This window comes from Nestor notabilis, unplaced genomic scaffold (genome assembly GCF_000696875.1).
Source record: "Nestor notabilis isolate BGI_N333 unplaced genomic scaffold, ASM69687v1 scaffold15502, whole genome shotgun sequence".
Taxonomy (NCBI): domain Eukaryota; kingdom Metazoa; phylum Chordata; class Aves; order Psittaciformes; family Psittacidae; genus Nestor; species Nestor notabilis.
In genome coordinates, this window is record NW_009918035.1 from 39,475 (window position 1) to 50,019 (window position 10,545).

At 46.1% G+C, this 10,545-nt stretch overlaps 1 protein-coding gene across 1 annotated transcript; it reads left to right on the top strand.

The window, feature by feature from the left end:
• Positions 1–1,740: 1,740 nt before the first annotated feature.
• SLC25A27 (solute carrier family 25, member 27) lies at positions 1,741–9,612 on the top strand. Its single transcript, XM_010009520.1, has 9 exons — positions 1,741–1,961; positions 3,541–3,732; positions 5,300–5,384; positions 5,574–5,696; positions 5,930–6,042; positions 7,311–7,395; positions 8,054–8,146; positions 8,499–8,601; positions 9,474–9,612. Exons 1-9 carry the CDS (start codon positions 1,859–1,861, stop codon positions 9,543–9,545), a joined length of 969 nt encoding a protein of 322 aa, XP_010007822.1. The 5' UTR covers positions 1,741–1,858; the 3' UTR covers positions 9,546–9,612.
• The last annotated feature ends 933 nt before the right edge of the window (positions 9,613–10,545 follow it).

Below are 10,545 nucleotides of genomic sequence, written 5' to 3' on the forward strand. Positions count from 1 at the left end.
GACATGTAAACTCCAGCTGTTTGATGGACCTCTGTGAGCAATGGCCATTCTCTGCTCCACAAGTCACAGACCTGTTCACACAAGTGTCTCTCTCCAAGCCAGGCTCATTTCAGAGACACAGTGGGAAGAGAAAATCTTTTGTCACTGCCATATCCAAGTCTGTCTGGTTTATTTCCTCAGACTGAGAATGACCATGGGGAACTGCTCTCTCCATAGGATACTGCAATTTTATGGGCTTTATTTTAAAGGAGGGATCTAGTTGTTGTTTTCCACCCCCTAAAGCCTATAGAGAAGAAAGAGTGAGACCGTCCCCAGAGGTGTACATCTAAGGGATGAGAAGCACGGGACATAAGATGCAACACGGGAAATTCTGATCAAATATAAGGAAAAAAATGTCCACAGAATGTTTAAGCAGTGGAGCAGACTGTGGCTGTGAAATCCCCATCCTCGGAGGTTTTCAGAAGGTGTCCAAACAAGACCCTGGGCAGCCTGATGTAACCCTGAAGCTATCCCAGCTCTGGGCAGAGGATTGTTCTAGGGGACCTCTAGAGGTCCTCTCCAACCTCAATTGTGAATCAGTAACACACAGGCTGACATACTGTGGCACAAGCTGACCCAAACCCAGAGAACAGCAACGGAGGGAGGCAGAGAAGTGCCAACAGCAGACTGCATAAACTGTCTAGAATACGGCTGTGAACCACGTGTACCCTCAGTGCAGCCAGGCATGTTAGCGTTAAACTGCAATATGCCTTCTTCCTGGTTTAGTCAGGGGGTTGTTTGTAGTTTGCCTTATCACTGCAAAAATTCTAACCCAAGGAAGGATCCAGTTCAATACTCATTACTGGTGACTGGTGAGATAAATTCATCTGACTTCCGCTGCATATTTCACTTGCAATGCTCCCTTCATTTGTCTGAATTGCTGTGACCAGGACCAAAATGTTAGGCTGTCAGACAGGGGTCTCAGGAGGTGTTCTGGGGTAAGTTTATGACCTAAAAACTCCTCAAATCCTCAGCATGAGGCTTAGTGATTAATGGGTAATAATTAACTTAGCGATTCAGCTGAGCCTTCATAGTAATTGAGAAGTTTCTCTTGAAGAGCACATGCCTTACTGGGCTTTTTTCAGTATGAGAACCTAAATATGCTTACATTAATTTAAGAGGAATGAGGGCTGGCACACAATTAACAGGGCCTCAACATTCAGACAGAAAAGCTTTAAGCTATTCACATATGGGGCTTTGGGCAGAGATCTGCTTCTGCCTTCCCAGGTTTGCGTGCCCTTTGCTCAAACCGCACACCTCTGTGCCTAATCCCCAGGAGACAGGAATTGCTCCAAGCACTCCAGCACTCCACACTGACATGTAGCTGTTGCTAATGCAGCTTTTGTTACACCAGATGTGGATCAGTTCATCTATGTCAGATGCCTGTGCAGCTGTTAACCATGCGGATGCAGTTTGGGGCTCCCAAGGCACTGCTGACAAAGCCAGCATCATACAAAGCAAACAAACCCCAAACATGTTCTCTTGAGGTTTCGTTCATGATTTTATAGATACATACATACTGGGCAATAGTGTGTGTGTGACGGTACCTGCACCGCCCGTGTCCCGGCAGAGAGCAGCGCTGGTGACAGACTACATTTCCCAGGAGGCTGTTGCACAGGAGTCCCCTGTCACTGCACCAGGATCCTGCAGCTCTGCAGGAGGCACTTGTGCTGCTGCAGTTCCTGCTGCTGGCGCTGGAGGAACATGACCTTCAGTAAATAGTCTCTTAAACGGCCCCGAACAGAGCTGAGCTAGGGTCTGCTTTTGCTGCAGACCCCCGCAGGGTGGCTGGTTAGCTTTGTTTCATGCTGGACACTAGATGTCACCTGCAGAAGAAGAGAAGAGCTTACCTCTTCCAGGGAGATGGCCCCGAGCCAGCAAATTCGCTCTGTCGGCGTGTGCAGCCGCTGTGGCAGAACTAGGTACAGCTCACCCTGATTTTCTGAGAGGGAAGGGGGTCCACATTTACCTGTGGGGGGCAGGGGGAACGTGAGTCCCGAAATACCTCATTCCTTGGCATTCGCTCCAGCTTTCCACTCCAGCAAATCTGTTTGTTCTGCTGTGCTTGTCGTGTCTTTCCAGTAATTTAAGCCTTTCAAGTGTTTTGTGCCACCTGACCGTGGCTGGAGGGAGTTTTTCAGGTCAAAATCTTTGCCACAAACTGAAGGTCTGCAATCATTGACACAGAGCATCTGCCACTGGTTTATGCACTGCACTTGCTGGGTTTCTGGAAGATGGCTATAGACACACGAAGATCTGCTGCCTAAGTTAGCAGCAAGGGGGCTGACTTCTTCAAGGATTTGATTTTCATAGTAAATGCAGCTTAATCAAATGAAAATTAAATCTTAGATTTTTGGTTACAGTGGAGATGTCTGTAAAAATGCATAGTCCATTTCCTTGCTGAAATGAAGGAAGGAAGCACCCTGGCATCTGCATAGCCAGGGTGCATAGTGATCAGTAACTTTCTTGGAGTATTTCTCAGCATATTCTACATAATTTCTCCAAGAGCATATTCTGTATAATTTCTCCAAAAGCATATTCTGTATAATTTCTCCAAGAGCATATTCTGTATAATTTCTCCAAGCTCTTGCAGGCAAATCTGTTGTATTGCTCTAATGGCTTGTAACTTCTCAATCTTTGCCAATCTTTAAATATAAATACCAAATTTAATGCACAAATAGAGTGGAAATCACTTGGGGCTTTGGGTGTTTCTGCCTTCCCCCAGCACCTCCAAGTCCTGCTCTGGAAGGATGCTGTAGCAGAGTGTGTCACAGAGGTATCGAGCCAAAGACAAGCCCTACTCCCAGTCCCTTGCTGCCTGAGACAGGCTGGGAAGGTCCTGTGAGACAGGACCCAGTGAGACACTCCTTGCCTGGAATTGAAATTAGGGGTAGCAAATAAATACCCGCACTGTTTGAGAAGCAGCCTTAGGAAGCTGTGATCAAGTGGGAGCACCTTCCCTGGCCACCAGCTATTTCAGTGAGAGAATTAATAAGGTAATCATGATTTTGTGTCTGGATCAGAAAAGCAGCATGGTTAAGGGTGGTTCGTAGAACAGATGCTCACCTGTGTGCCTGTATTACGATGGTCACTGTGGGGTTGTTCCTGACTGTTACATGTGCTGCCACTATGCTGGGTAGAACTGGAGAGGTCACACGCTCCGTGAGATTTGATTGATCTTTACTCATGAGGAGTAACTGGCACAGGGGTTTCAATCCCGAGTATGCGTATTGCAGAACAAACCTGCAGAAAGAAACTGAGGATAAAGAGTTGGTGTTTGATGGGAATTTTGGCTACTCGTGCCCAGAGCCACCCGCAGAAGGTCTGGACATGAATCTTCCGTTCTCCACCCCCATTGGGTACAGTCCCCGCTGCCTGCTGGTGCTTGCACAGCCCCCTTGGCGGCCTGGCGGGGGGACGTGGTGCAGATGTTACCACTGTGGTAGGTCTCCCCACAGCTGCACTCGTATTCATGTTTTCTTCTCTGGTTTTTCTCCTCAGTGACGTTTCCCCTGGACCTCACGAAAACTCGACTGCAGGTCCAAGGGGAAGCTGCTGTTCGTGGCAGCGGAGCTGGCGCTGGGCAGGCAGTCCCTTACCGTGGCATGCTGTGCACTGCGGCTGGCATCGTGCAAGAGGAGGGCTTAATAAAGCTCTGGCAAGGAGCCACGCCAGCCATCTACCGACACATAGGTGACTGTCTGCTCATGACAGGACGAGTTTGGGTCCTGCCTTCTGTGGCCAACAACCTTTCGGAGTGTGAGCTTGTGTCCTGGTTTCAGCTAGGATAGAGTTAATTTTCTTCCTAGTAGCTGGTTTGGTGCTGTGTTTTGGCTTTAGTCTGAGAACAGTGCTGGTAACACACCATGTTTCAGTTGTTGGTCAGTAGCACTTACCCTGATCTTACCCTGATCAAGGACTTTTCAGTCTCATGCTCTGCCAGTGAGGAGGGGAACAAGAAGCCCGGAGGAAGCAGAGGCAGGACACCTGACCCAAACTGTCCAAAGGGGTATTCCATACCACAGCACGTCATGCCCAGTATATAAACTGGGGGGAGTCACCCAGAAGGCCCAGATCGCTGCTCGGGTTGGGCTGGGTATTGGTCTATGTGTGGTGAGCAATTGTACTGTGCATTACTGCTGTTTGCTGGGAGGGGATTCTCTTTAATTTCTGCCTTTTTGTTATTTCTCTTTTTATTACTATGACTATTTTATTATTAGCATTATACCTTATTTTAATTATTAAACTTGTTTTAATAATTAGTTCACACACATTGGCTAGGTTGAGATAAGAACAGTTTAGTAATTAAATGTTAATTATTAGGTTTTACCTTTTTCTGATTCTCCTTCTCATCTCATGTTGTGGACGGGAGTGAGTGAAAGCTGTGTGGTACTTAGTTGCCTGCTGAGGTCAAACCAGAACAGCTTGCCATATCTTCTTGTGCCTTACATATGTCTGTGAGGGCTCCTTCAGCCTACCCTGCTATCCCACTTTCCAATTCCAATATATGGGATGCTGGCTCAATATCGTCTCTTCCCTCTTATGCCCATTCCCTCACAGCCTTCTCTTGGCTTCTGGGAAAACAAAATATAATCATCTTTGCAGGAAGGTGTTCAGCACAAGCAGGCACTCGGAGTCCTCAGAAAAAATAAATCTGTTTTATTTGGGGGAAGTGGAGATGGGCTAGGAAAAACAGATAAGGCTGCAAGTGCTAGAGAAGAATGCAAGCACTAGAAGGAATGCATTAGTGGTTTGGCCACAGGTAACAGCTTTCTGTGTTTTATTTGGAAATATCATAGAATCACAGAATGGTTTGGGTTGGAAGGGACCAGTTCCAATCTCCCTGCCATGGGCAGGGACACTTCCTGTCCAACCTGGCTTTGAGCACTGCCAGGGATGGGGCAAATACGGTTAACAGCAACAAACCTCAAAAGCACTTGTGTGAGGTTTTGTGCTTGGCACCAACTGAGAGGGAACCAGTGTGGTCACAACTCTTTAGCCTGTAGGCATAAGCCACGCTGCCTCCTGGTAGATGTATGGCTCAGCCAGAGACATTTTTGGATGCTAAAAGTTCTGGTCTGGCATTGCTACCAGGTAGCCTCCTCACCTTCCACACTGTGATCATGAATGTGAGAGCAGTGACCAGCTGACACAGGCAAGCTCCGGAGTGTTTTAAAACCTATCTCTTGATCTCTCTGTCACAGGATGACCTCCAGAAACGGCAGCCCCAAGAACTGTTTCCTGCTTTTGTTTCCCGCAGTGTACTCTGGTGTTCGGATGGTCGCATACGAACATCTCCGTGACTCGGTGCTTGGCAGGCCTGAGGATGGGAGCTTTCCTTTCTGGTAATGTTGCAAATTTATACTTTTGCCTGGTTGGGGACTCTCCTTACTGAGAAGTCTTGCAGCCCTAAATGCTGTCTGCCAGGGAACAGCCATTTTCACTTGTTCCACCTAGGCTGTGCTGCTGAACTCCTCAGCTCGAGCACTGCCATTTTCAGTGTATCCTGGAGCACATTTTTTCCTGTTTGGCAGGAAAGCTGTAGTTGGAGGCATGTGTGCGGGTGCCATCGGACAGTTTTTTGCCAGCCCAGCTGATCTGGTGAAGGTGCAGATGCAGATGGAGGGAAGAAGGAAGTTGGAAGGAAAGCCGTTACGGTCAGTTCCCCTCGAAATTGGTGTTTTCTTCCTGTTAATGATTACTCTTTGGCCCACGCTGTGGTTCTCCCTGTTTTCTGCCACCTCCTTTCCCCAGCTGTTCCGTGCCTTCTCAGGGGAAGGACACTGGCATGGCTGGGAGGCACGCAATGGCTCTGGCCAGTGGGGAGAGTGGTGGATTCAAAGATCTCCATAGCTGGGCTCTCTACCTACTAGTTACATATCGATTTCAGGTTTCGAGGAGTGCACCATGCGTTTATGAAGATCCTGTCCGAAGGAGGAGTACGGGGGCTTTGGGCTGGATGGGTGCCAAATGTCCAGAGAGCTGCTCTGGTGAACATGGGAGGTAAATGTAGTTACTTGGTCTGCCATACTTAAGGCCGCATCTAAGCTTTAAGAAAGAGAAGTTCAGCTGCTCCCCTGCTCTTAGACTCTTGATTATCTACACTGGGAACCTGTCTGGAGTGCACTGCAGGTGACTTCTGCCTTGTGCACCTCTGTTTCAGTCCTGTGGAGATCAAATCACTTAAAATAAGCCTGTGCCTGAGCCTAAGGGATGGTGAGCTGGGAGCCGAGGGGTCCTACAGCCACAAGAGAAGGGACCTTGCCAGCTACAACCCAGCCCCCTGCTGCCCAATCAAGGTGAGCAGGGCAGACCCTGCACGGGCAGCCGGGTCTCCCCAAGATCCAGATCCTCAGGAAAGAGATAAGGCAGGTCTGAGGCAAAGCCAGGAAGCTCAGTGATCTCCAGCAGGTCTGTGGTGATGACACAGGTCCAAGGCTGAGCTAGGGAATGGTCCGTGTGTCGCTATCCAGGTGAACAAGCTGTGGTGGAGCTGCAGAGTGACTGCCCAAGTGCTTGGCTGATCCAAGCAGCACTCACCCTTTCCATGTTTAGATAGATCTTTCCTGTGTCTCTCCAAAACTGCTAGGATATGTTGGATGGTCTTTGTTCTCCTTCCTGTTTGTAAAGTAAGGAGGGAGATGCCTTTGGGAAAGACACTGGCTGTGGGTTTCCACCATAAACACTTGCTTGGTGCTTGGCACATTGTCGTGGTTTAAGCTATAGCATTGCCCTGGCAATTTTTTCTTTTGGACGTTTAATTTCCCTTGACATGATGGCTACCAATTTCTAGGTCGTTCAACACAGGATTACATTAGCAGCATGTCCAAAAAATGTCTTTGAGGGTAGAAAATGAGGGGTGCTGTGAACTTACAATTTCTAAGCAGCCGTAAAGGAATGAATGGATGGGTAATGTCTGAGCAGGAGCTGCTACATGAGGCTGCAGGATGACTGTTAACTAAGGCATGTCTCTCCACACACAACATTAATGTACAGTCCTATTTTGCAGAATTTTCCATTTGGGATCGTTTTATCATTTGTAGGGTAAATCCAAGAAGATGATAATAGAAAGGAGCATGCATTTACATAGCTGAAGAGAGGACTTAGATGCCACAACCATCATCAGAAACTGGAGGCAGAGTGCTAGCCATGCCAATGGGAGGAACAGCACTGGAAATATAGGTCGTGACAGGCTTCCATCCTATGTGGTGAACACCACAGACACCATTTACTTCTGACAGTGCTGTTTTTTCTCATTATCCTCTTTACAGATCTGACCACTTATGACTCAGTGAAACACTTCTTGCTTCTGAACACGCCACTTGTGGACAATAGTGTGACTCACAGTGTTGCCAGGTGCCTGTTCCTCAATTACCGCTTTCCCCCACTGTGGAGCATTTCCAGCCTTGCTGTCTTGATCCTCCTCTCTGTGCCAAGAAGCCCCTATTCTTTGGTTATGATACTGCTGATGAAATGCACCTTTATAATTTTGGGGTTTCTTTTTGCCTGAGAGGACACCACTTTACAGAAGACACCAGAGAAATGCAACCATTGCTACAAAACTGCCCTCACTAGAAGTGCTTTGCTGGTGGACATAAACACCTCTGCTTCCATCTGTGAGAGCACAGGAATTTTCACTTTTCTAGAATTGGTACTATTTTATTTACTCTAGTTTCAACTTTAGCAAACAGTAAAGATGAGTGATAGAACCCCTGCAGAACAACCTCTTTTAGTCTCTTAAAATATGAAGAAATCTGCTTTCTATAAACAATATCAGAAATTGTCTTTTGTGGGTCCTTTATCCCTGCCTCAGAACTGCATACAGAGGTGAGGACATCTTTGCAAGAGCAATACTAGCAAGCCTTCTCCCAAATCAAGTTTATGTTAGGAGGTATTAATCATGATTTGATGATAACTGTTTTAATGTATCTTTATTATTAGAACTGGAATTGTGATGCTTAAATCGTTGTGATAAATCTTAGTTTCTTCTTAAAGCATCTGTTGCTGTTGACAGCTGCTGCTCTGGCCTGGTAGCCGCTGTCCTGGGAACTCCCGCTGATGTGGTGAAAACCCGGGTAATGAACCAGCCAAGAGATAAGCAGGGAAGGTATGGACAGTTTGGAGATGACTTTTCAGTAGAAAACTGAAACCTGAGTTTCACCAATTTCACTGGGAGTGAAGTGATAAGTTTCTAATTTGCTCTTCAGCTTTTTGATGGTAATTTTACTGATTTAGTAAATTTTTGGGGGGGAGGGGTTGGTGTGTTATTGTGATGGCCACCTGAGCATACCCAGTTACTCCAGTGGATTTCAGTTCTGATTAGCCCCCAGTGAGCCTACAAAAGTGCTCTTGCTTGGAAAAAAAATAGCGTATACAAATTATTTTTCAGGAGAGATGAGTTCTTTTAAAATTGTGTATTTGTAACCCTAACACTATTTGTTCTCCTTGCACATTGCCAGAGGTCTTCTGTATAAGTCTTCCATGGACTGCTTAATTCAAACTGTACAGGGTGAAGGGTTTATGTCTGTATACAAAGGCTTTATACCAACCTGGATGCGAATGGTAAGTGCCTTTTAACTCCCTTCACTAGACAGTTGAACTATTTGGCATTAAAATGTGAGTTCTTTCTGTGCCAGTTCTTTCTCAAAACTGTGTGGGTCTCTTGATTTATTTAATTGCAGTGAGCATCACTGAATGTGGTGCATAATGACACAACCGCATGCAGCGTCACCTCCCCCATGCTGGAACATGCTGCCCTCCTTAATTACTAGTGATTTTCCTTGCTTTGTTTTTTACAATTTCAGGCTCCCTCCTTTCTCCCTTCCCCAAACTCTCTGTTGTTCCTTCTTACTCCCAGCCCTGGACACCCTTTGAATTCATTGTACTTTCATTCCTCCTTCTCTCCTGATCCCAAAACTGCGTTATTACTCTTCCACCCTGGCGTTTCGCTTTTACCCCCTGTTGCAGGCTGGCAGCTTTGTGCTGCATGCTGCTGGGCTGTTAAAGCTATATCTGTACAATTAAGCCAAGCAGCAGCTGGAGCCTGGGAACTGGCGCTTGGCTTTGGGCAAGGGACAATTCCCAATAGCAAGTTTAGATGAGTCTGTAAGAATTTAACAGCATGACTGTGTCTAGACTCTGCCAGCTGGCTCTAACCTTTAAAAACGTTAAAAAGCAGCCAGCCTGAAGTAGTACCCAAGTATGAAACCTTTCAGGTCACTTATGGGTTGGCAAGCTGAAATAAAGAGTTCTAGGTGTCTTTTGAGGGACTGGGTAGCCCTAACCATATGCAACACTACAATTTTTGCATGAAAGACAAAATATGAGATTAAGGTTAAGAATATGATTTTTAAGAGAAGACAGTTTAATCTAATGGGTTTATTTATTAGGTCACATCTGTTTTAAGCCTCTAAGTTCAGTGTTTGCTTTCACAGGCTCCTTGGTCACTGGTATTCTGGCTTACATACGAACAAATCAGAAGGATCTGTGGAGTTACTTCTTTTTAAAATCATGAAATCACTTCAATATTCACAAACAAAGAAGAATCACAAAGCTGAAACATTCCACAAGGCACCCCGACCCTACAGGAAACTAATTTATTTAGGACACTGGCAGTAGCATCACATGCGTAGGTTGCTGCCCCAAACCCAGTCCTTATGGGTTAGGAGTAGCCATGACTTAAGGGCCCCATTCACTTGTCATACTGCTCTATGAAATTTAAGTTATCCACAGGATAAAATTGTCACAGTAATACTTCGATTTGCAGCCAGCATCAGCTTCCTGAAACAGTAAACAGAGGTAAAAAGAACTCTTCCAAGCAAGTAGAATATAATACTGTTTGCTTGTGTGCTAACAGATAGTTCCTATTGTTAAGGACAAGAGCAGGTTTAACAATGCAGCACTGAACATCTTCTGTGGCTAAGCAGTCTATAAAATTATTGGAGAATTTTTGTTATCATCACATTTGCACACACATAAAGAACTACCTCTCGTTTGATGCCTCAGCAAACCAAGTCTATAGTGCTAGGTACTGAAATAAGATTAAAGCAGTTTACCTGAGTTCAAATTCGCCTTGCACAAAAGGTGGAAGGGTTTGTGTTCCTCCTACTTCCCAGAGAGCACCTGACCTCTTCACTCAGCCATCTGAGTAACGTCCAGGAGTGAAATGCAGTCTGGAAATAGAAAGCCTGGTTCGCTCTGCCCCTCTTGAAGGACTCTGACACATGCTGCCCACAGGACCAAGCCGAACTACTTGGCCTGTGAGAGTCCCAGTGCTGACGTGGCAGGCCGGGTCACTAAGGTGCCACTTCTCCAGGGAAATACACACTCTGCCCATTTTAAATCTTGGTGAAAATACAAAGTTCTCTTCAAAACCACAAAATATTTGTTTGTTGTTTTTTTTTAACCTAAAGCTTCCCAAATTTCATAGGTTAGGGGACTGCTGCTTTGTCACTAGGCTTATCTTTTGCAACCATGAGGCAAAAATGCAGTATAGAACCAATCATA